Genomic DNA, 26,290 nt, shown 5'->3' on the forward strand with positions numbered 1-26,290 from the left:
TAGCGCGATGCGCAAGCTTCGATTTAAGCACTCTAACGTTAAAAAATATCCACGGGAACACATTCCAGAATTAATTCGAAAGAACCCATTATAATCGAGGGAGTTGTTCTTTGAACAGTCGATCGAGATTCATCGATTCTTCCAGATTTAAAATTGTTTGCTTCAACGAAAATGAATCTATCTTAAAGCGCGATGTTCAAGCTTTCATTCGAGCCTTCGAATGTAAAAATGATCCCGCGGGAACATCCTTTAAAATCGATATGAAATAACCGCTTTAAAACGAGGGTATTTTTAATGGTTTCTTTTAAAGCTGATCGAACCTGTCATAAAATGGGATATTCGAACTTGGATCGAAGGTCTCGAAAATGAAAAGATTCCCACACGTGAACGCAATCTAAAATCGATACGTAACGACCCTTTAAAATTCATTGCCTTCCCTTGAACGACCAATCGAGGTGTCTCGATTTGAAACGTGTCATTAACGTCTCCTCTTTTTCTTTCCAGAATCACACTCGAATCCCGCAGTCCCTAAATGGTCCCATCAAAATGCACCGCTCGTTAGGTATAGCAAAAAGACTCTTTATTTCTTGCTATTGATCCTCTTAAACTAAAATATCTCCGTATAAATAAGCATCGTCGGACCGCGGGCCTCGCGCGAATATAATCTCGCAGAAACCGAGCAAAACGGAAAGACGGGGCACGGAGCTCGGCAGACGGATAAAAATTCGACGTGTTTCATGAAATTTCATATCGGGCCGTGGACAATCATGCGAGCGCTATAAACGCGCGAGGCATAAACGATCGACCGATTGCAAAAGCGACGAGGGAGAGGAGAAAGAGAGAGCACAGCGACGGTGTGTACCAGCTCTAGAATCTCTATCGACTGCCTCGAACGTCGCTTAATTAGTTTCAGTGAACCGGAGCCGTGTTCGTAGGCGGTCGTAAAGGCTGCTTATTGGCTGACAGCCCGCAATTATTACGTATTACGTGTACAGAGTATCGGTATTCGTTGTTTTTTTCCCCCCCTGGCGGATACGAGCGAGATTCGTTCTCGACGAGATTAAATGGCGCACGCCCTCCGATAGCGACCCCTCCTCTCCTAATCGTCGCTTAATTACCTAATTAAATTATACAGCGCGTTTTATTACGCTCGCGTTGACTAGCAATACACGGTTTGGCATCGTTAATCGTAGAGAAATCCGTGACATTATGTTACGCGCTCGCCTCCGAAATATTATTTCAAGACGGAACAGTAGTATGTAACTCTCTAATTGCGCGCCAGTGGCGTAGAAACGGCTCGACGCGCCCCCCAGACAAAAACCGTGGGGATCCACTCGTACAAGCCCAGGCACGCACGCACATTTATACATATACATACGGACGCACGGTGCATCGTTACGCAACGTGCATCCACGCGGGAATGCACTCGTCCGCCGCGGCGCGACAAAAACGGGAATCGTTGCAGTTAATGAACGCTGATAATTCGTCCCGGATAAAATCGGCCGGTTTTTCTGCGGCGGGATAAACGCCGACGATTTCGCAATCGGCCGGCTCTCGTCGCCGAGACGCGCGCCTTGTCAAATTATTTGCGGATCGGGCTGATCCTGGACTCGGCTCGGCGGGGCGTCGCGTCGTTGCGCCAGGCTTTTTTGGTCCGGTGATCGACTAAAAGAAAATTATTCGCTAATACAGTCGTTGACGTGGGAGGTATGGCTCGCGTTTTACAGAACAGGGCCGCGCGTCTTTTGCGAAGAGATTGCCGTTATTAAATTTTAGGGTCTGTAAATGCTGCGTGTTTTTTGATTTCGCGGACACCGAGGAGAGAGCCGAGAACGAGGATCGTAAAGAAATCGTCGTGAAAATCTCTTTTTCGTTATTAAACCTCGAGCCTTCGACAGCCCCATAAAACTTATACTATAGATTTTATGCATTCGACAGAATTATTCGGGCATCGTGAGAGAGTCGAACGTGTCTCACATCCTCCGATGATTAAAAGTCGCGTCGCAGGCGAATTAACGGATGCTGCGCCTTTAAATTTCATTCGGTCGAACAAATTACGTGTACAGGGGTCTCGTAAAAATCTCGGCTCGAAAAAATTCGATAAGCGCGGCTCTTGCTCTTACTTAATTAGACGATAAGCTCGATCGTTTATATAGAATCTAACCAGACCGTAAAATCTCTTGCCGTTCCTTGTTTGTCTTCGCAGAAGCAGCCGCAGCTCGGAAAACGTCGCGGCGACGGTCTAAGATGTATCGTTTCGTCAAAATTGAAACCTTTGGGATAACGAATCGGCCTTAAAACTAGGATGTTTCTACGCCACCGTAAAAAATAGGACTCTGTGCTTTGGTAGATGATTGCAAGATCGAGATACGATGGTCCCGATCGGTGAGATCAGTGGCTCGCGTAGACGAGATCGTTTCCGCGAAAGATTGCTTCGATCATCGACTTCCGGTTGAACTTTCCGCCCCTGGACTCGACGATCGCCACCAGTTGCTGATATCGCTTCCACGCGGTCACCGAGGCCGCTTCCCCTTCCGGCGTATTCTTAATCTTCTGATACACATCCGTGCTCCTGACCGCAGCTTCCGAAGTCTGACAGACGCTTTCCGTGTCCGGTATCATCTGAAATATCACACGGAACCCAATCAGAACCGGCGATACCCGGGGTGAGTCGAAAACATAATTCTCTTCTCAACGCGCGATACCAAATTTTTACTACAGCTGGAGAAAATAATTGTTCTTTACATGCTTCGTATAATTTCTATCGATCGGTTAATCTTAAATTGAATTCGATTTTCCCCTTCGCGTTTTAGTATCTTTTTGCGGAGCTAAATTTTTATTACATCGGAGAACCTCAATTTTTAATTTCTGCACTTTGAACGAAAATTGAATCCTTCTTGTAATTTTCTATTTATTTCGCACTTTCTCTCTTACGTTTCGTCGCTGATGCTAATCGATTGTAGCCGGATTCGTCGGGAGATCAAGCGAACATTTTCGTAAACCATTGGCAGCGATCGTTAAAGATCAGAATTCAATCTTCCGTGGCTTTCTGTAACGCTCTGCACGCCGGCAGCCACGACGAGAGATCGAATATTCTATTTTGAAAAGTGCTCGGTCTAGCCGAGCAAGCCGCTTCGAAAACTCGATACTTCCATTTGCTAAACCCTTTATTCTCCGTTCGACAAAAAGCTCTTGAGCCCTGTAGCCACGCATCGTTCCAGTCAAACAGAGGATTCCGAATCGTCAAGCCGTAGTTTACAACCGTTGCTTCCGCTAAAATTCGCTCTGCAAGATATTACTTACTGTCAACCACCCTTAACCAGACGAAGTCCCATTGTTCCCGACGTGGCTGCCTATTGTTCGTGAAAAGTTCACAACTAAAAGTACAGAATTTCTAAAAGGTTTCGAATGCGTTCTATCGGATTGAAAAACTTCAATGAGACTCGCGTGTGAGAACTTGCAGAGAACTTTAATCGACGATTACGGCTCCGTAAAGTGCTAAGATAATCTGTCAAACGGTGTCAATTTTAATTCTCTCAATCTTGAAATTAAAGTCAGTTCTATAAAATTGTGATTTCCCCTGTCGATCGGCGATCGATTTAAAATGCAACGTTAAAGGTAGAATGCACGTCGCACGATTGCTCGTTTATCACGAGATCGGAGCGCAAGAAAAATCCGCAAATTACCTCGGTCCGCTCGCGACGAGCCTTAAAAAGTAATCACACAAATGACAAAAGCGCCACCGTGCGTACGACATTTATTCTCCGTCAAAGGGGGCGAGGAACGAAAGTCTCGCGGCGAAAGGACCGGATCGTTTCAAGGACGCAATTAATGACGAAACAAATCCCAATCGGCGTTCCTTATTTTTCCGCTTATCGTGCTAATTAGTGCCGATTCCGGTCCCCGAGCAGAGCCTCGTCGTCCGACCAACACGCTGGAAAAGCCCGGGCTTTAATCACGGTCCTCGATCTCGAAACGTTTGCTCCGGTCGACCGATGTTTGTAGGACGCCGTGTATACACATGTAACACAAGCCTAAAGCCAGCCCCCTCCCGAAATCAATACTCGGCATTACACTGTTACTAAGGATTCCCATCCCCCATCGCCAGATTCACCCCCGTGCCAACCGCGGCCAACTCCGGCGCGGTTCAATGGCCAAAATACAGGACTCCGTGTGTTACATTTACTCGAAAACTTCGCCTGCATTGTCTCCGTTCTATTCATTGTCAGCTTCCCGCCCGATCGTTTGGAAAACCTATCCTGGTTTCACGGCTTTCACGGAGATCATCCCCCAAAATTATACAACCTCGCGGAATTTTCAGCAACGCGAAGATCCCGATTATCGTTCCGAGTATTAGGATAAATTTAATCTCCCTCGTTCGAGTCGAACGAGAAGAGTTTGATTTATTTACGATAGCGTTCTCATGCTGCGCTCGGTTTTTATTCGTTCTTCGAAACGTACGTTTTTAATGTACGAGCGAAAAAATAGCATGTGGCTCGAGCGATTCGTGTCCCGAGAAATAATCGGTTGATAAACCCTTTCCCGGGAATCGGAATTTTATGTATTTTGCAGCAAATGATTTTCTGCGCCTTATTTTATTCGCGCAGCATAAATTCGGTACGCTAACTTGCGCCGGTAAAGAGTAGAAAAAGTGGAGGCTGGCTTTACGATATTTGCAGTAAAGTTTTTAGTATTTCTTTTTATAGGTAAGAACGTTCTCCTCCGAAATGGATATCGCGATGCTAAAGTTAAATCATACTATTCGTATGCTTCGATAATAAAAAACAAGAGAGAACGTTACATTTATCTTTCACTTACGCCCAGTGCAGAAACGCCACATACATATAGAGTCGCGGAGCCGTAAAGCTTTAATAAAGATTAATAAAGTTTTTCCTGTATGGCGAACCTCGTAAAACCCTTAACAGCGGCCATGAATCTCCATTTAAATCCCCTTTATGTAAATTACGTTGAAAAATATCAATTTGTACGAATGTACGCCCCCTAACGAACAGAGTGCAATAAACAACCCTACCGAAAGTATAATACGATTTGTAAAAGATTTTCAGAACTAACTCCCTTCATCGAGAAATTATCTCGCGAATTTTGATTATTCCTGGTACAGTGGCGTATATTACAGAAAAATCAGAATAAACATTAACTTGCTACATTAGAAATTCGCCTAAAGGTACATATTTATTCAACGAAATTCGACTAAAAGCGAATTTGCATCGCTGAACACGTTTCATCGAGATAACAATGTTTCTTCCCTCTGAAAATTGAGGGAGCACGGAAAAAGAAAGCGGAACGCGATTTTTAATACAAGATGGCGCCACCTCGCGCAAAACGAAAGATAGCAGCCCCGAGGGGAAGTTTTCAAACAAGTAATTATTTGAAGAGAACGGCGAACGGGGGTGGCTCGCCGGGGAATTGCATTTTACGAGAGTAGTTTCTAGATGGTTTCCACGTCCTTCGGAATCTCCTGTTTTACGCTGGAAATATTGGCCGAGTTTCTCTCCCTCTTCCCCGTTCGACAGCGAGGAAGGAAAGAGAACAATAATTCTGACGAGCTCGTAATACAGGAATTGCTACTTTTATGGCTGGAAAAAAAGTCCGGTTACCGTCTTCTATTTTCTGTTCGGGGGGGAGGGAAGTTTAAGCACAGGCCCCCGAACGGTAAGTTCCGCAGACTCGCCCCGGCCACTTTAACTTTTTCCACTTCCGCTCCAGAGGCACGATAAACATTTATCTTCTTCGGAAATTCGCGGACGTGCAGGCTTCAGATTGCCCCTCTCTTCTCGCCGACAACTTCTATTCGAGAAGTTTCGGGACGGCGCGGCGCGACGGTGCTCGATGCAAATTTTTATTGCGACTCGATCGACGGCCGTCCGACCGAGAATAAAATACCACCCACGCGTCTACTCAAATTTATTGCCCTTTTAAACCGCGCTGTACGAACTATATTCCTTGCAATTGCAACAATTGTCTCCAACTCTTGCAAACTCGCTCTTTCCATCGTGAAATCATCTTCCAATTACCAGCGACGTTATCGTATTACGAAATTCCAGATACAGTAATGTCTCCCTTATTGACGCTTAGATTGCGCACAAAAATGGACAATTTGGGAAGATTTTTGACAATTTGCGCCTCGTTTTATAGTTACGAATTATCAACAACTATAAAAACGAGAATTAAGGCTCGAATAATCGTACCTCCTCTTCCCAAATTGTCCATTTTTGTGCACAATCTGAGCGTCAATTAGAGAGACATTACTGTAATTTGATTTACGAACTACAGGAAAATCTCTCGGACAGTCGCCGCGATTGAATTGTAAGGTGTCAGCTCTAGCATACGAAGATATCATTCTTCGCGGCTCGCCTTTATAGTTGCCAACATCTCGTGAGGGAGAGAGAGAGAGAGAGAGAGAGAGAGAGAGAACGAAATGTAGTTTCCATTACACCCCAAGTTTAAACGATCCGATCCAGTAAGCACCTATACAGAGTAGATCCAAGATTCTTATGTTCCGCGTTCAATTATTCTGCCGATAATCCGTTTTCATTAGAACTTGTTGGACGGCTTCTATACATAAGCCGGCTAACTCGCGACAAGCTAAACGCGTAATCTTCTTATCGCGCGGTCGTCTAGTTCGAATTTATTAAAAATTTACCCAGCCGGACAAGTTTCAGCCGTCGAATTCAGTTAGCCCGTTCCCAACTCCTCGATGGAACGTCGGAAGCGAGAGCTTCCCGCGATAGTTTTAACGTGTACACGCGAGTGAAACTTTGATTTTCAATTGTGGATCTTTGATTCGAGTTTCTTGGGAAGCGTCGATCTCGGAGACAGGCACAACCCCGGCAACGTTTTGATTAGCTCGCCGGCGCGTTTAATTCCTATTCCGTCAAGTTATTCGGCCCGAAGCTTTTGATTAACGCTCTCCGAATTAAACTTTGAAACTCAATTACTGGCTCTGTCATGTTAAGCCTCGGGGCCCTCGGCTTCCAGAGCGCGATCGAAAGTCGCGTTTGTTTTTCGCGTCCCGGCGAGCTTTTGATTAACCATCTGTGAATTCCACTTGAAAATCTAATTGCCATTCGTTACCGAGCGAGCGTGAGAGCGAGAGATAGAGAGAGAGAGAGAGAGAGAGAGAGAGAGAGAAAGATTCGGGTTTTTTCTGTCCCCGGTGTTGTTCCGTTTCAATTGATCAATCGCCGATCCGCTGATTGAACTTGTTAATTGCGATTCGGAGAGACTTGCGCGCACCACGGACACAATATTTTTCACTTGATTTCGGATTCCGACGAAACGCTTTAAAACGCGACAAAACAAAGTCGAAATTTCGCCGATAGAAATCCTCAAACGCTTCCTTGAAAATGTAGCTTTCATTTTTCGCGCCACTGGATCCAGTTCGAACGATTCAAGTGTATCAGCGAGCTAGCATGAAACTGTTAGACAGTGAAACTAGGTCGCAAACTGTTGATAAAACTGCTAACGAATGAAGAAACTGTAGAGCCTGCCGAGTATTACATATATAACGTAACAAACTTGAAGACAAATTTTCTTTCTAATACTGAATTCCGAGCGAAAAGAGCCCACGAAGAGTTATCAAATGCCGAACGAAGACCATGAAGACGCGCAGCAATGAACTCCGAACATTTTCGAAACCATTCCCCGAAGTCCGAACCACCCTTGACAGAACCGAACCACAACCTCCGAAACCCGAACCGCGAAGAATAAAGCAATCCCGAATCACAGAAGCTGGGGAGCGAAGAATCCCGAGGACGAAGCGCGGGAGAGGTAAATCTCGAAGACCGTCGCCAGAAGATAGGATCATTGAACCCACCTCGTCGATCAGCAGCGTCCTCTTCTTCTTCTTCTTCTTCTCTTCTCCTTCCTCCTCGTTCTCCCTTCTTCGGATCGTTCCCTGGTCCTGATCCAATTAACCAACGGGTTAAGGTCGTTTCTCACGGTGTCGACGGAGAAGGAGGAGAAGGAGGAGGAGGAGGAGGACGTCGATGATGACCGTGGAGAACGGTATCGTGGAAATCGGAGCTGGATCGATGGAACGCCGCGAAAGCGGATTCGGAGCACAGCACGGTCCAAGAGTAACTGAAGAAGGCCAACAAACGGGCGACTGCGACGGGCGACCATCAGCTGGTTTCCCCGATTAACTCGGCTCCCCCTCCTCTCCACGGGGGAACCCACATGTGCCGGCCATATGGGGGGAAAACGGCGGCGGTGGGCCCCGAGCCCCGAGTCCCGATTCTCGGCGAGGGAGGCGCCGCGGGCTGGAGAGACGGAGGAAGGGAGACACGGCTAGGGAACCCACCTCTTTCAGGTTTGCACCCTCGACAGTAGTCTCCCCCGTGCCGAGGGTTCGCTTCCGGCCACTGTTCGCGTGCCAACGATTTTTAAACCTCCAACGATCACCCGGCTGCCTTCGCTCTGCCCTACCCTGTCACGCGGACCCCCACGCGATCCTCCGACCCTTCGGAATCGCTCCTCCAAAGGGTTAACATATTTTCGAAACCCTTCCTTCTCCCACTTTCGAAATCTCCGCAATTTTCGTTCCTGTTTCTCTCGCTCGAAGAGTCTCGCTCTTTTCGATGTTACGTGGAATTTTGCTCTGTAATCTTCTCCACTACTCGTTGCCTCGACTCGTTAAATACACGGCAATATTTTAAGGTAAATTACTCGATGATGCGAGAATCATTGTTGGATCAATATTTATTAGTTGGGTATGGTTTGCGGGAAAGAATAAAGTGTTTGTGCACACAATTAGATACAAAGTGTAATTATCTAACAATCGAGATTAGTGAAATTTGTACAGATTCGTTCGAAACTTTACGCGAGTACAGGATACAAAGGTGTACCGGAAAGTTGTCGATAGAGTGCAAGGCAGCTCCCGTTTTATTTAGAAATTCCTAGAAGCATCGATCAGTGTACTTATTGATTTCAAGACCGTTCTATGTACATAATTTCTTGCGACGTAGCCAGGCGAAGCGAATTATCGGGAGGCTCTCGTCGGTCGCGTCCATTTATGGCGTTTTGCTCGGGAGCCTATCGCCGGACAATTTTCTGCGATAGCCCGGAATGTTGTGGGAATATCACGGGGCTCGGTGTACATCGTAATCTCTTATTACATTATTTGATCTTCTATTTTGATTTGCTCGGGAACGCCGCGGTTCGAACAGCGTGGCAAGAAAACGTTCGCGAGAACGAAGAGACGATAAACGGTCTTTGCTCTCGTCGTTGGACGCAATGACACAAGCGAAGGAGTATTAAGAGAGCTAAGAGGCCTGAATACGTAAAGGGTTTCTCGCGGATGTAATGACGCGAATTAACACGCCGGGGATGAGCTTATGGAAATAGGATTATGCAGATAAGCGGAGCGTCTGTTGGCGAGAGAACGTTTAAAAGACAATATAATAATTTCCGTGGTCGCAGCAGCGCCTCCCTGGTATTTAATTCTTAGAACACGGCGAGTACGCCCCGGCCATTTAGCTTTCCTAACTTCAATATCTCGCGTTACCTTTCTAGGCAGCTCGATTGTTGTCCAGGTGTGTTCCAACTTCAACAGAGATAGAGGGAGAGAGAAAGAGAGAGAGAGAGAGAGAGAGACGAGGAGGAGGAGAGGCAGTTTAATTAGCAGGGCGTGCTGAATATCGGCGACTTTAATTAAAGTGTCTGCGGAGCTTGTTGTCTCCGCATCTGCATTGTAGCCGCACGTGAATGCAGTTATGCAAGCGAGTTATCGACAAATCGACGTTAATTGCCATCTGGTTTAACCCAGTGACGAGGCCCGGCAGAGAAACACTTAACAGCCGCATCAATCGTGTCACACACGTCGTTCGTTCGACGATGTTTCGCGACCGATGAAATTCCTGTCCGGAGATATTTATTATGCAGCCTGTTCGGGGAAAGTGGAAGACAATGGAGCGGAGGATGGAACGATGGAATCCGGGTGTCGAAAGGAAAGCGACAAGATTTCTAGGGATGTACGAAGATTTCGCGATTATTCTCCTCGGTGTTCTCTTTTTTCGCTATCGGCCGGCAAGTCCTGGATACAGCATCCTCGAAAGGATCCTCCTCGGGAAGCTTACCCGGATCCTCCGGGCAAGGATCTTCGCCAGTTTGCTCGCTCGATGAGTCGCGAGAACGACGGAAACGGTGCGCGCGTTTGTTTTAATAAACAAAAGTTTTATCTTAGCTCTATCTCTCTCTCTGTAGAAAACAGAGTGCCGCATTTTTCAAATCGTGAAGAGCATAATGACGAAAGCAGTCGTTCCGTGCTGGAAAGAATCAATCTTTCGTAACTCGGTTGAATAAACTCGATTTAAAATGGTAAAACGATTAAAAGAACTCGACAATGTCAATGCATTATTTCTAATCTTTTAGAACACCTAAAGAAGAAATGAATTTGCTAATTAGTTTCTATCGCTTTCAATCGATGCGGACAATTTTTATTTCGCATAAAAATCCACGGTCTATTCGTAACACATCGCGCAAAGATGTGAATTATTTATTTTGTCGAATGGGGCTGTATCAATTTATAAATTCTCGAATGTAATGCGGATTTTATAGGAGTGCTGGCATTTCGTTCGGAGGTTTTAGGATATTATTTGCAAGATTAGAGAGTGGAAGCGAAAATAGGCCCCACGAGCCTGGAACTGTCTGCATTCCATCGTCCATCGAGGCCGCGATGGGGTCTCCTGGCGACCCATTGTGGAACGTCGAAGGAATCGAGTAAATTGGCTGAATTGCCACGTCCGAGAATTGTGGCACGTCGATGCAGACAAGAGATAGAATCGCTCGAATTACGGCGTGGAATAGTTTGGACAGGGACAAGGTTGTTGCCGCGCACAATACGCCCGGATCTTCCGAGGATCACCTCCCCTAATCGTTCGAATCAATTCTGCTTCGTTTACCTACGTGCGTAGTATCTACATTGCTAACAGTCGCACTAAAGTATCACGCTATAACGACGAACGAAGAAAAATATTCACACATGAATGTGTTCTTCAAATTATTCTATATATATTCCTCTTGGATTGCATTTATTTATTATTTACAGTATCGCAACTCTTTCATAGTTACATTTACTCTATTAGTTGCGTTAGACGCATCTCTTATAAAACGCGACAAAAAGGTTGTCAAAGAATAGCTGTGAATTTTCTAAGTGTCGTCTGTCATAATTTTAAATATTAATATCGAGAGAATTACAGTGATGTCTCCCCAATTGACGCTCAGATTGTCCACTAAAATGGACAATTTGGGAAGAGGAAATACGATTATTCGAGCGTTGTAGTTGTTGACAATCGATAACCATAAAAAACGAGCCGCAAGGCTCGAACAATCGTATCTCCTCTTCCAAAATTTTTGTGGACAATCCGAGTGTCAATTAGAGACATTACTGTAATTCGACGTTCTTCGCAAGTAATGCAAAAGTCGTGTCGTTATGCTCGAAGCTGATAACGAACGCGATACATAATCGTCTCATGGAACGTATTTCATCCGAAATGGAACGTCGGAATTTTTTAAATCGGTCACGATCTTACGTTAACGAAATCAGATGAACGATCGTCGAACGGCTGAATGTTGCCGGATTGTTTTCGGCATCCAGCAACATGTTGAAGCAGAAAATCGTTGCGCGGCAACATTATTCGTCCATCAGCGAGGAAACTCGAAAGTCCATTTTCGCGGGCGAAGGGAAACGGGAGGGGAAAAAGTTGGCCGGCATAAAAATCGTTGAGACAGAAACAGCGACGTGTACGCGGACAATAAAAGTCTCGCGGCCGTAACTACGAAAGTGAAAAGTTTCGTGCCGGCGACAGATGGTTCCAACATGTGCAACGAGTTGCAAGGCATTCAATAAATAAAAAAACACGTGCACACACGGTCGCGCAAGTTCGACGGTCGGTGTTCCGCCGTGATAAAAACTGCGTATCGCTGCTCGCGTACACGAAACTGTATCGCATGAATTTTTCAACGCTCGACGCCCGTCCGTTCGCGTGCAAACTTTATTAAACCATTTAGCATCGAACAACAGACAAAATTATTTTAGGAACTCTCGCTTTGTGCTCGGAACGGTAAAAAAAAGTTGCAAACGCTGATCGATCGAGAACAATTTTTAAAAGCGCAATAGAAAAATTCCAGGACTCGGTATCGATTTTTCTCGCGTATCGATCGGCCAGGTCGGAAATTGATTTCGCTGGAAATCATCGAATCCCCCAGCTGCGTCTATTCTTTAATGGCCAATCGGCGCGTGCAGCATAAAGGCACACGACACCGCTCTTACAGCTGCCGGAAGTATACATCTGCCGGCTTTTACCGGCCATGGCCGCGGAGCATGAGCCACCTTTTCACTTCGGCGGTCGCGTTTCTGAATTACTTCTCGATTAAAGTCCAGCAACTAATCGCTGTATCGAATCTCCACTTCATTTTCTGCCGTAACAAAAGATTCGAACGAACGCGCAAGAAATGAATATATGCTCGCGAATCCGAAGATATCGATAACAATTTAGACAATGGAGATTTATTTCGGAATGTTCGGAGAATCGTTTGGTAAATTGTGGAGAGGACTTTTTTAACGGGACGATGTTTCTAGACATTTTTGGGTAGACGATTTTAGGACGAGATAACGGAGAGGAGAAAGCTGATATTGAGAGGTCAGAGAGGGGTGAGGGGGGGCTTCGTTTCGGAAAATCAGAAACATCTGCCAGGAAACACTGATCCTTGATTAGGGACAGGCTCGTGCTGAACACCTTGGCTGCACAGTTGTCGGGCCTTCGATAGAAGGGAGCCAAATTCGGAACAAAGGGCCTGCCGTGGCAACATAGAAGGCACAGTTCGTCGATAGACTCCGTCCACTCTATTTTATAATTTCTTTTCGCATTCGCTGTACCGCGGCCCTCTAAAATTGAAATCTAGAGAAACCAAACCGCGAGCAGCGGATAAATTCGCCGACATCGTCGACGGATAGAAGTTGAAATAACAGCTGCCTCGTGAAATCGTGTTGCTTCATGAACGGAATGCGACAACGTCGCGAATAAAATTGCAAAGTAGTACAAACATCTGCGGGTCAGTGACAGGACGTCGTTCGAGAAAAGTATAATACTACGGGTGTACGTGATCTGTGCTGCAAAAATCGGTAGCAGGAAGATCAATTGAAGAGTAACCCGGCTCTGCCGGAGGAAGTTGAATGCTTTATTCATCGTCAGCAACCACCACCGGTCGGTTTCCGTTAGCTCGCCGAGGACCCTTCAACTTCAAATTCCACGGAAACCAGTTTCTTTCAATTTCTTTGGACAGCGAATCGGCCCCGCCGATACACGGCGATAAAGGTTGCAGGAGAATAAATCGTCGGGACAGGTACCGATAAGAAGATTCGACAGGAAAGTCGGATCGAAGAAAACCGGTCGCCCTATACCGCTCGCGACGCTCCGTTCTATTCATCCCGGGTTTCGACGACACCCGGCGTGGCGTGACGACGAACCGATCCCGAAAAACTGTCGCGGCTCCCGAGACCGGGAGCCGAATTAATTAGGCAAAGCGAAGCCCCCCCGATCGAATCGGTTGCAGCATCGGCAACTTTCTTGCTCCCTTTTCATTCGGCGGATCGGGCCACCGTTCCGCGAAGGGAGCCGAATTCGCGGGCTGCATACTGATCAACTTTTCCCGGCTGCTGTCCGGGAATCGTTCGGCTGTTGATTCTAACTTTGTTGCGAGTTAAAATGGATGTTGACGGTTCAATAGCGAACGCTCGAGATTGATACTTCAGTTTCCGTAGAGGGGAATAATTTACTCGGTGCGGCGCGGCGCGACGCGGGCCGGGAGTTCCGCGAACTTGCTCGACAGGAAGTTCCCTTCGAACTTCCGCCATGTTTTCTGGAAAATGGAGCGATGCGAAAACTTCGACGGAGAACTTTCTTTCGCCTGGAACGAGTCTCCGCGTTATTACGGAGCGCGGTCTTTGGCGGGCCTCGTTCGTGGTTTCGCGTCCATCGAATTCCATTTTTTCGGACGGTCTTTTCGCGTTCTCGCGTTCTCTTGCGACGAAGCTGGACGATTCGTAACAGGACAGAAATGTCCTATTAATCGGACATGTTATAATAATAATACTTTAATCTCGCGATGGAATCTTCGAGATGTTTGTCCATGTTGCAACCGGCCGCATTCTCTCAAGTCCGGACGAATTTTTCCAGTCGGCCAGAAAAATTCGATTAACCTCGAGGAACGCCCCAAAAATCGTCCACGCGCCGCTATAGCGTTCCTCGGCGGCGGTTACGGGGATCCCATGGAACCCTGACGGAATTTCGGTCCCAGGAATATTGGTGTCTCGATTTTTCCGATCGACCGGGCCCGGGGAATTCGGTCGCGCGTGCAACGATCTCCTGCGCTCAACCCTTTTTTCGTATTCTCACCCCCGCAGCTGACGAGCATCGGGATACCACCTGACGGTTTCGGGAACAGCTGTTCCCTCCCCTTCAACCCCCACCAACGGTCGGGGGCCCGCAACAACGGTGCTGCCTCCGAAAAAATCGAAACGATTTCGGGGCCCGGCAAAAAAAGCTGGCGTCGAAACACCCGGCAGGATGTTCCGGGGATGATTAGAGATCCGGCCGCGTTCGGGATTAACGGAGTAGTCGATGATGAAATCCGCTGGCCAGGTTGCGTTTCGAGACATCAACGAGACAAATTCAAATCGGAGCATAAATCTTTGCGTCTCTCGACCGCTTGCGTTACCGTTTCTTTATCCGATAAAAAGGGAAGACCGCGCGACTAGAACAGGAAGGAGAATTAATATATACCGTGGATTCTGATTTCCGCGTAAGTGAAACGAACAAGGTCTATATTTAGCATACTTTGCTCGCCTAGAGAACTATTAGTTTGTAAAGACACATTTACGAGTTACTTGTTCGTTGCATTACTTATGGCAAATGTTAGAATAACACTTGTTAAAAGTCAGAATGTCATCGTTACTTTTATAACCTTAACATAAAACAGCTGCTTTCGAAGCTCCCTAAATCTAGCGTTGATCAAAAGACATACTTAAAAAAAGTACTTAAAGCTCCAAAAATTAAGAGGCTCGCTCATCGGCGCACATTGTAGAGTGTAAAACTGTGGTGGATTCTGGCACAGCAGCCCGCAGATGCCACAGCGTCCTTCATCCCCTAGAAGAAAAGGGCGCCGATGGATCGGCGATTGCCGATCGTTCGATCTATCCACGAAGAACTCGAACAGATTAGCATCGAGCGGCGACCAACGACCGACTACCGACAAAGTGATCGGTAATTACTTGTGCCCGGGACCGGGCATCGGGATAGATCGTCGGCAACGATCGTCGGCGTGGCGGCGGCTAACGAAAGCGCGTAGATTCCCTTGGTAACAGCAGCCTCGACTTATTTTCGCCGGACGAACGTCGAAGACAACAAAAGTACCTCGACGGAGCAGATGCGTGGCATGTGCTACGAGCCGACACCAGATGCCCCATTGGCGTAGAGATCCCCGAGGCAAGCTGCCGCATGCCGCCCGATAAAGCTGCCCATAGGATCCCTTCGAAGCTGGTCGCGTGCCGGATAGGCCCGGCATCGGTCTTTTCCCGATCCTAGACCCTCGATCACGATAGAACCCGCGTAGGAGACGCCTAGGAGAGGCGTATGTCAACCTGCGCGCAGCTGAGCCGCACGAATAACGGGGAAAACGATCCCTTCGACGACCATATAGGCTCGTGCTGCTTCTTCGATCCTTGGAATCGAGACCGATGATCGATCTCGAGAAGGTTTTCAATGGGGAACTCGAAGATTTAGGGGAACCGAGGTATCGCCGTGACCGGGCCGTTGGATTTTCTGCGATTCTAACAGAAGCACAGTTCTGACAAATTCTTTTAATGGAACGTTCAACTGTTGGCATCGTGCTCACCTTGAAATAACAAATTCATCGTTAGATTATTTCTGCTTTTGATCTAATTATTGTAGTTCTTCAATTATCTAGCTTTTGATACATAGTCTAGAGTTCCTGTCCAATGTTTAATATGTGCGATTTAATTCAATGATTTGAAAGAGCAACGAATTTATTTCAATTATAATAAGTAGTACAACTTGTATATCGAGATCGAATATCGAGGTATCGTTTAATCGAAGGAGACACAATTCTTACCTAAAATCGTAGAACAGCTGCAACGCGGATCGCCTTGATCCTCCATCGACGGTCCTGATTTTTGATCAGCCTAAGAGCTCCGTCCATCTGTGTACGTAGGTTGGCAGAAGGCCCAGATCATCTGAAAAATGGACCAACGAGCACAGCAGAACCTCGAAACAGCAAATCGATCGTTCGTCTCGAAAACGTGGGTCGAAATAAACAGCTTTAATCATTTAAAGTGCCGTATGAAAGGTTTCTCGATGAAACGACTACAGAAATAGGAATGTCCGGTGCGGGTCGATCGATCAAGTCAGAAAGTAAATTAACTTATCGCTCGTTTATTTGCTGGTCAATGTTATCTACAATGATTTATTGTAAAAGTAACAATAGTCGTGTATAAGTTAAAACGATATATCATACATATGTACAAGGGACGATCCGATCGAGACGATCCCGTGCGACGTTCGTCGATCGTTTAGAAACGATTCCCGAGAGGATCAAGAATCCCGATTGATGGACCGCGAACGCCTTCGATCGCGGGATCGATTGTCTTTACCGGAGAGAAAGAAAAATGCGTTTTCGCTTTGATTAGACGGCGAGTGATTCGCGATCGAGGTCGTTCGTCGATCCCAAGAACCACTCGCGGCGATCTATCCTCCAGCTAGCTTTCCTCGACCGATCCAATGTCGACGTCGAACACCGCTCCTGTACCAGAAACGATTTTTCCTTATCTAGATCTACCGATTCGCGATTAGCTTCGTACGCCTAATTAGCCAATTAACTCTCGTTACGCGCCGCCGATCTCTAAAACAGTCCTTTCCCGTCGTTCCTCCGGCGACACTGGATCCTCATTTTTCGTATACTATTCGCCGGTCGATCGATGATCGAACCCTGCGCCGCGTTACGCGATTCGTTCGATATATTTATCGAATATTAATTTAACCTCGAATTTAAATATTCCACCGAGTTGACCGACGATTGTCTAAAAGAACACTGCGTAAATTATTTTCGATCGACCAATATTTTCGTTCGAATATTTTCTTAACGAGTTTACAAGTTATTTAACAGAATTTGTTTATTCAAAATCCTGGCGAATAGAGGATAATGCGAATTCTTTTGAGATTCTGTATAAAGGTGCACGGACTTTGTTTACGACCGAACGCTCAGTATCAAAATTAGGGTTGACTGGAGGGTGGAAAATGTAATTTCGGCGCAAGCATAACGCGGCGCAAGGTTCCAGCAATTAAATGCATAATTTTCTTCCGGCGCCCAGCTCTCTCACGCACTTATGATAAAATAGTCTACGAATTTCTCCTAGGGGTGTCTTTAATCCTGCTTTCAGCGTGCCAGCGTTTCAACCACTATTCTCGAAACGGTGAACACCTTTTTCTGAATCGATCGAAACTAATTCCCCTCTCTCCCTCTCTCTCTCTGTTTCTCCGAATAAAAAGAATGCAACCGAAAGGGTCGAAACGCCGGGAAAATTCTTCCTACTCAGGGGTTGGAAGGTCGGGATTTGACAAAGTCTCGGAATACCGGGTGGGAAAGTACAGTTTCCATGGAGACCAATTGAAAATAATATACACATTCGAGACGTTTTGAATCGTTTCTGCAAATTGCCGAAGATACACGTACTTTTCGCGATCTACAACCCTCGTGGAAATTAATTTAGCCGGAGGTGGAGCCCACCCCCGCGTTCATATCGATCCAGCGTATGAACCATCCGCGTTTCCATCGTTTCCATCGACGTTCGTTCCCCGAATCTAACACGTCGAATGGATCGAGAGCGAGTGCGAGTGCGAGACACGAGAATCGATCCGCGGGATCCCTTAATCCTATCACGATAATTGTAAAAATAAATAATGAATAATAAAGAGAAGAACGATAATGCTAATTGTAGCGACGACGATTATTGATAGCGCTAACGACGATACATAAAGTGGACGTTAAAAGAAATGAAATGGGGGAAGAGGGAACGAAGAAGGGAGAACACGATGAAACGCATCGCGCTCATGGGAGAACAATGAAAAGGCGGCTCGCTTTGTTGGGGGGAAACAAAACGGTGGTGGAAGGAGGTTGATTCGGCGGACGAACGGAAATCGTCCGAGCCTGATCCGCCATTGGAAGCTGAGCTCGTCCTCCATTTAGTGCTCGGATCCCGAAGAATCACAGGGTCCAGGGAGCTTTTAACATTCGACGGATCTAGTACGAAACGATTTACTTCAGCAGCGAACCCTGCTGCTACCTCTGCGTCATCGTCCCTCGTCGCAAAATTGATTTTTAGGTAGAAAAACGATAGAAAGATTCGCGCGACGAGAACAGAAGCGATCCAATTGTTCTCTTAGCTCGTCTAGAAGAATTTCTAGAGGCTCTATAGGCGCTTCTGGAAGGGACAACGGAGCTAGCAATCATTTGGAGAGGGGAGTTCACTATCGCGTAAAGCTATGTCTCTGTTAAATAGAAAAAGACAACGGAGATTTCAAAATCAAGAGAATCGACTGCAGACTTTCTGGATCTACGACAAACGAAATGACGAATAATCTTTAATCCACGACCGTGGCGAACCGATCATCGAAGGCTCCAACCATTTGAACAGAAATGTCCCAAGTTCGCACTCTCTCGGAAAACACCGTAACAGGTGGCACAAAGTAGCCAAGATCAGGCTGCCCGGAGGTCTCGATAGTTATCCTCCGTCTAGAAGCGGTCGGGCCGATCTACGGGGCCAGGCGAGGCTGGCTAAAAAAATACCGATGGGATCGTAGATCGATGGTGTTTACGCGGTGTACTGAGCGAAAGCGCGTCCCCTCTGCATCTCCAGATGGTCCTTCATGGCGAGGACCGTGGGATGATGGGGCGGCAGACCTTCGTCCTCGACGAGGTATCTCAGAGCTTCGGAGGCGCAGGCGTCCCAGCCGGCTCCCCAGGACGGCGGGACCTGCTCCTGGCTCCTGGAATCGTCCTCCAGATCGTCCTCCATCCTCAGACGACGGTCCAGACGCTCCAGCGACTCCATGAATCGACCCTGTTTGCCCCGGGAACTCGAGGAGCACTGCCACTTCTCCGGGATCTCTTCGTGATAGGACGTCTCCTCGGCGTCCTGTTCGTCCAGGCAGTCGTGATCCAGGTAGCTGGACTCCAGGTCCATCCGGTCCCTGTCGCGAGGACTCCTCGACAGCCTCGACGAGGAGTTCTGCTTCTGATGGGACTGCTTCAGCTCCGCTGCCAGAGATGCCGCCAGCTGATGCAGCAGCCTCGTGTTCTCCAGCTCCTCCTCGTCGTCCTCCAGCTCGTCCAGCTCCACTCCCTCGTCCTCCGAGGAAGACAACAGGTCCTCGTACTCCTCGTCCACGCCCAACAGCGTCAGCAACCTCTCCGCAGCATCTGCGCAAACCAATTTGTGTATGCCGATTGTGTCCGATAACGGTAAGCGAGCTTAATTGCGATCAAGGGATTCCTTCTGTCTCTCTCTCTCTCTCTCTCTCTCTTTCGTTTCCTTTGAGACAGTTTAATGGATGAAATGGATTCCGTGTCGGGATGTCGATCGGTTATCGCCCGGGGTCGATCGACTGTCTTGTTCGACGGATAATCAGGTCGAGCGGTCGCCTTTGTCGAGGATGTTTTGGGACTCGAAGCTTAACCGGGCAAAAACAATGGAAAATGTTGCGCAAAGTGGCTCGCGAGGCGCGGAGGCGAAAGGAATACAAGAACGATGCTCCTTTTAATTTTTTAAACGAGCCAAGCTCGTCGCACCTGCCTGTCGGGTTTAATAATTTCACAAGATCTTAACGAAGCGCGCGCGGCGGGGACTGCATTCCTGATCGTGCTACCTTGAGCGACGCGCGGATGCTGTTATTTGAAAAATGACGATACCGAAGCTATCGTAAATCGCGTGGTCCGTGCGAGAACGGAAGGTGTCGTAGGTTGAAGCCGCCTCGAAGTCCAGCAACCCCGACACCGGGACGTAATTTGTTAAATAAAACGTCATAAATCGCGCCCCGGTGTCGCGAGGGTCGCCATTAATCTCCGGCGGGAGCGTGACTCGTTCCAGATACGATTCGCGGAGAGAACCAGTCGACTTTTGCGGGAGCGAACGGTGCACGATCGCGTCATGAATTTCTGGCGGACGGGCACCCCGAGGAGGACTGCGAAGAGTACCCTGACGAGTCACATAGCCGGCTCGAAGAACAACGAGAGACACGGCGTAGAATGGCGAAAAAGAGGGAACCAGATCGCGTGAAAAGATGACGAACCCGATTCCTCTGTGCTCGCGATAAAGCGGGAATGAAAAAAGAATGGTCGCGACGAGAGCGGCCGGGACCGGAATTTGGTTTCGACTCGGTGGCCCGGTTTCGCGCTCGCTCCTGTGGGAATCCCTGGCCGACAGCCTCCCATGGGAACTACCTGTCGCTACCCACCCCATCATCCGTCCTGCGAATCATCGAATTTCGCACGAGCCTCTCTCTCTCTCTCGTCCTCGGCGGCCGTCTGCCGGTGGATACGCACGCTTTCCTCCCCTGTGAGAACCATGGACGAAGGGGTCGCGCGGCAGGTACGGCCAGTAGCTTACCTGTTCATGGGAACCGCGAGGATTATGCCAGCGCGGGGGGTGTTCAATTAAACGGCACTTTGTGGAGCGATGTTCCACGTCCAGTCGAGGGGTTGCAACCGATACCTTTGGGAATTTTTTCCAACGATACTCTCGTCGACCTATCGATTCCAAAATCTGGGGGGCCCTTCTGACCGGCTTTCTAAGATATAACCATTGCTCTTTTTATGCGGATATCGCGATCTCGTTCGAAATTATAGGGGCTCGAACGTTGAGAGCGTTTTTGGAGACACGTTTTTAATTAAACAACGATGTAGGCATTTTTGTGGAAGAAAGTCGTGGAAGCGTCGACTTGAAATTTTCGGATTCTATTCTTTGAAGAATAGGAACATCATTTTTTAATGCGAAAATTGCGATCTTGTTGAAACTTACAGTCGTTCGAACATTGAGAATTGCGTAAGAAACATGTGTTCAAAATTAGCTGAGCAGATCCGCATAGAAAACGATATCTGTGGGAATTTTTTCAAGCGGAACCAATAGAGACATCGATTTGAAATTTTCAGGATATATTTTACAATCTTCGAAGGACACGGGCATATTTTTTCCACGCGGAGAAAGTGACTTGCCTCGAAACTGCAGCGTTCCGAACTCGGAGCGTGTGAAAACTGGGAACGAAGTAAAAATCATATGCTTTTCTGAATGAACGCTAACGATTCACGGAATGTTTCGAATGTCCGAGGAAAGTTCGACGGACTCGAAGGTCAGAAGTTCTGCAGGATGTCGAACATCCCTGAAAGTGTGAGAACTGGGACACAGGAGGCGAGAGAGTTGCCGAAGTTTACCTGGGAACGTCGTAGATAATATCTGGGACGTTCAATTAAGTGATTCTTTATGGGGCAATATTTCAGGAATCGATGGGAACATCGTACGAAATTTGTAGCGACTGCGGAGATCCGAAGGGACTGCTGACTCCAGGAAATTAAGTCTTCTCGGGGCTGGGAGAGTGCTTCAAGGGTCGCCGAGCTGGGCTACTTTGCTCGTACCTGTTCGTGGGAACATGATGGATATCCTCGAAGAGGGAACAGTTCGATCAGCCCATGATTTACCATCCCTGGGGAAGAACAAAAAGAAGAAGCTGTCGCTCTCCGGCCCAATAACGACTTAATCAATGAATTAACAAATGGTCGTCGGAAGCCCATCAATATCCGAGCAACCGGAAAGTCGATTAATCAAAACCTGTTGGTTTTGCATCGAAGACAGATGACGCGAAGGAACGCGGACTTAATTGAATGAAGATTTAATCGGAGAAGAAGACCAAGTTAATTTGCCGCTTCGCGGAAGCCGTGGCCAAACTTCTGAGAAGCAAAACCAAGAAGTCCCATCAATTGGAGGTGCGTCAGTCTTTCATACTTGTCTCGACAGTTATTGGAACGGAGCGGAGCGGAGCGGAGCACAGAGTTGGCCCGAAATTGACTAGAACCGTGGAAACAGAGGGAGGGAATCTTGGGCGAACTTTCAGCAAGCTCGAAGCCATTATTTTTTGGTCGGAGGGGGGAGCAGCGGTGCGAGGGGAGATTGAACGTGGAAGAGACTGCTCTTGTTATGAATTATGTAACGACGCGCCGCTGTTGGGCTGGATAGTAGTTGGGAAACAGAATTTGCGTCCGCTTATGGAAATGCTGTTTGTGCGGATGTATATAGTATTTACCTGGGCGATGAAGGATACCGCGTTTGATAAATGGCAGGACGAGGGAGGTGTCTTCGGAGAAGTTAAATCTTCCATTTGGCCGCGGAAATGGCGTTTGTAGCGATTCGAATACCGCCGGGTTCTCTCGAGAAAACGCCGCGAACAAATGGCTCGGCCGAGCCCGAAATGTCTTTCCAATATTTCCGGGGGAGAAGGAAATCGTTCGTTCGCTCGGTACAGTCTTACATGAACAAGAAGGAGCACGATCTACGGAATTACAAATTTGGTAAAATATGCAAAATGTTATTTTGCGCGGGCTGCAACATGCCTTCCGATATCTCGGAGGAAGAGGGAAATCCTGAAGTATCGAAACACCGATGCTTCGCTTATTGCAATTTCGAACGAACGATAGACGTTTTCTCAACGATTTATAAAAGTACAATATCGACAAAATATATGTACAGTCCCGCAGTTGTTTAATTTTCAAATAGAATCAAGATTAAATTGTCAAAGACCCTGTCGGACTAGGTAGAAATCGTTCTCTTGCGCGTCTCGAATATCATAGCAAGAGGGGATCGCCTAATTTCACTATCAAAGGGGCAAACGAGTCCCGATTGCGATCTCCGTCGGCCAGAAACCACCAGGAAACGGTCGAATACCTCGGTACCTTATCCCCCTCGCGGAGCAGACGACTTTTTCACGATAGACCATTTTTTCAGAGGCTTTGTACATTAGGCGCCCCTTTTTTCTTTATCCCGTCGTCCGTCGACACCAGAGGAGAGTCGGGACTCGGGACTCGAGACCAGTCCGAAACGAGTTCATTGTTTTTCATCCCCCCCACCCCGGAGGACAACCCCCCAGGACGTGGACGCCGGACGTTCCCACAGGGATACCCAGATTTAAATGTCTCCTTTTCTATGGGCTCCGAGACGGGCCGAGGCCGGATTGGGTTAGGTTAGTCAACGATTTAAAGGGCTTGAAGGGTGTCCCACGGCCACCGTCCGGAAACGATCTCTCGCGGTACACCTTGAACCCTCGAGCATCCCCTTGCGACAATTAAAACGTTGATCGACTCGAAACATTGGCGCTCCGGCCGGCAAACTGGCTGAAAACGTCTCTCGGTGATTTAATTAGCGATATACGTACATACGTAGAAAGGGTATATTCTAGGAACTGAAAACAATATTGATTTTGCAAAGACCGTGCGGCGTTTATATTTTTCTATTACTCTTCGCGCCAGAGCGAGAGAGGCTGTCTCATTGTGCTAGGATCTCATTTCTCAGAGCCGAAGTAATTGCCTCCGCTATTTAACTGCAGCAATCTCGAATGGAGTTCCCAATTAAATTCGCTGGCAACTTCTCCCAATGAACTCGACGTTTCTTCCTACATTTGTTTCTCCCCGCACTTATCTTGCCCCAGTGTATTACACCTGTCTCGCGCATCGTTCTTTATCCTCCACCATGTTTCTTTCTGATTCCGCCATTTCTCTTTCTCCTGCATCCCCCTATCTTTAGCGCCGTTACAACACTCATTCCGTTAACATCCACGACACTCTGCCAGCAATTAATTAACGGTAGAACCGGTCGAAATAACTCATTCCCAATATTCCACGATCGCCTAAAATCTAAGATCTACAGCTATTAATCGTGGTCTCTTAAAGGATTAAGAGTGTTGCACAGACGAGACCGATTCGTTTCCATATTTTTCAAAAAATTAGCAAATCACGATGGATCATCGCGTAACGAAATCATTGTCAGTAAAGCAATTTATTCGACGATCAACAAGAACTACACAATTTCGATCGCAGTTTCGACTCGCCTAATAATACCAGCACGGACAATAGCACTTGCGGTGGTCCAGCAACAGGATCGACGATTCAATCCGAAAGAGTTTACGATCGCGGGATGAGATCACAGTCGCTCGATCTATTTCTGTTCGACAGGCATCACCGCGGATCGTCGCTAGAGCACCTTCTGGCCGGGCGTTCTTGTCATAAAACTTATTTATACAGAACTCACGGGACTGCCAAGTTGTCCCTAAACGTAATTCCCGCTGCCTAAATAACAACGGAATCGCGTGCACATGCACATACGTGTGCACGTGCGGTCGCCGCGCGAGAAAGGTTTGCTTAAACGGGGTCCTTTGTCCGCGGAAACACGGATAATCGAATTTTCCCGTGGAATATGGGGAATTTGGTTGCTTTCACGGGAACATCCTCTCGTCCTCCGATCCCCTTCTCGCCTCCGGTGTTTGCATGCCCTTCGTGGGATGCGCAGAAATCCCAGGAAACGTTTCTTTTCATCGGGAAGGGTGGCGCCCATTCTCATCCCCTAGCCCTTCTCTCGATTCCGCTCTCCTGGGAATCGCGACGATCGCTCCTCTAAATGGCAACGACCTAATTTCGCATGCACGATCAACGACGGGACCGTCCCTTCGTCGACCATGAGTTTTTCAATCCGATTGAAGCCGAAAATTTTGATTATCTTAGGAACATCGTTTCCAATTAAAACGGCAGGATTTTTGTACGGAAGTTACAAATTGTGGAAAGTTCATCCTAGAAGAATCTTGCAAAGCACGATGTCTTCAACAACTGAGACGTTGTCGTTCCAATAGAATGGAGAAATTAAAGAAAAAGTAATTATGCGAAGTTCGATATCGATCGCAAATGATCCGCGGCCGTTACGATTTGTCGGCTACGTTGATAGAAAAATAACGAGCGTCGAGAAGATCTCGAGGACAGATAAATTCCGAAGACCGTCTTCTCGGCGCTAGAAGATTCCCCGCGCGTCATACACCCTTCTCGCGAAGGCTAACGCAATTCGCGAAACGCGTGGGTGCCGTGAACGTCCCCGGAATGAAAGATGAAGTACAGTTCCATCGGAAGCAGAAGTTTCATTTCAGTTTCTTGCTTCGATAAAGGGCGAATTAGCCGGGAAGTTTCCCCGGAGTTCTATTAAGTTGGCGCTGTCGGGAACGAAGTTAAACTCTCCTCGGATTCTCTGGACTCTCCCGTTCGGTTCGCCAGCGTGCACTCGTTTCGCCGGACCGTGTTAAAACAGCGATCGAATCAGAAACAGCTCTTCCCCGGGCGGCGCGATAAAAACGGAATTAAAGATGAATCGGAAGATAACGACATCGATTCGGCACGCGAGCCCGCTACAAAGTTTTCGGTGTGTAAACATAATTAAGGAACCGGCGGAGGACCGTCGATTAACGGGCTAATAAATAAACCTCGAAACTCGATCACCGGCTCGTTAATACCACGATCGCGAATGGAATCGAGCCGAGACAGCCGATAACGAGGCTGCTCTCTCGAGGTCCGTGGGATTCATTAAAGTTTTGTGGGTCGTTACCATTAATCACGCGCCCGGGGAAAATAACTTTCCGCTTTCGGCCGGCCCGGAAGCCCGGCCCCCTTCCTTTCCTTTCTTTTTTCTTTTTCGAAACATGAATTTTATATGGTAATTGCGAGCCGCGGTCCTCTAACAATTCCCAGTTTCAATCTTCCGAGAAATATCGCGCGACACCGTCCGGAACGACGCGCGACGGGAAGAGAAGGGACTGCGACGCCGATTTACGATCTATAAATCTCTTTTCGGGCCAAACATCCCCACCCAGAGAAGATATACCCTCCGCGATCGATTCGCCGATTCTCGCGAAGATGTTCCCGCAGGATTTATTCCGGACGACTTTTATGTAATCTCGCGATCGATCCTCGCAGACGTTCTTGCGAGACGCGTAAGAAGCTTCTGCGTCAGCTCTGCCTCCTTATGGATGCCGGGGAATAACATTTTACGAGGATATTTCCTCCGATGCGGGACTTTCTCGTTGCCGACCGACGTTACTGAAATATCAATGCTGTTTGCCGGCGTGCACTCTCTCTCTTCTCCGATCTATTTTTGACGATCCGGATCTTCCCTGTA

General features: G+C 47.5%; 2 protein-coding genes across 2 annotated transcripts in view; both read right to left on the reverse strand.

Moving 5' to 3' along the window:
* Nucleotides 1–558: 558 nt before the first annotated feature.
* On the reverse strand, nt 559–8,425 carry LOC143260276 (uncharacterized). Its single transcript, XM_076525251.1, has 2 exons — nt 7,838–8,425; nt 559–2,622 (listed from the first exon to the last, which is right to left on the reverse strand). The coding sequence occupies exon 2, from the start codon at nt 2,620–2,622 to the stop codon at nt 2,392–2,394; it is 231 nt and encodes a 76-aa protein (XP_076381366.1). The 5' UTR covers nt 7,838–8,425; the 3' UTR covers nt 559–2,391.
* An 8,027-nt stretch (nt 8,426–16,452) lies between these two features.
* Nucleotides 16,453–26,290, reverse strand: part of LOC117226361 (uncharacterized) — a 34,781-nt gene continuing 24,943 nt past the window's right edge. Inside the window, exon 3 of the mRNA XM_033480603.2 lies at nt 16,453–19,515. Within this exon, the coding sequence (XP_033336494.2) occupies nt 18,908–19,515 (608 nt within the window). The 3' untranslated portion in view covers nt 16,453–18,907. The remainder of the gene's footprint in view (nt 19,516–26,290) is intronic.

Source organism: Megalopta genalis, chromosome 11 (genome assembly GCF_051020955.1).
Source record: "Megalopta genalis isolate 19385.01 chromosome 11, iyMegGena1_principal, whole genome shotgun sequence".
In the NCBI taxonomy this organism is placed as follows: Eukaryota; Metazoa; Arthropoda; class Insecta; order Hymenoptera; family Halictidae; genus Megalopta; species Megalopta genalis.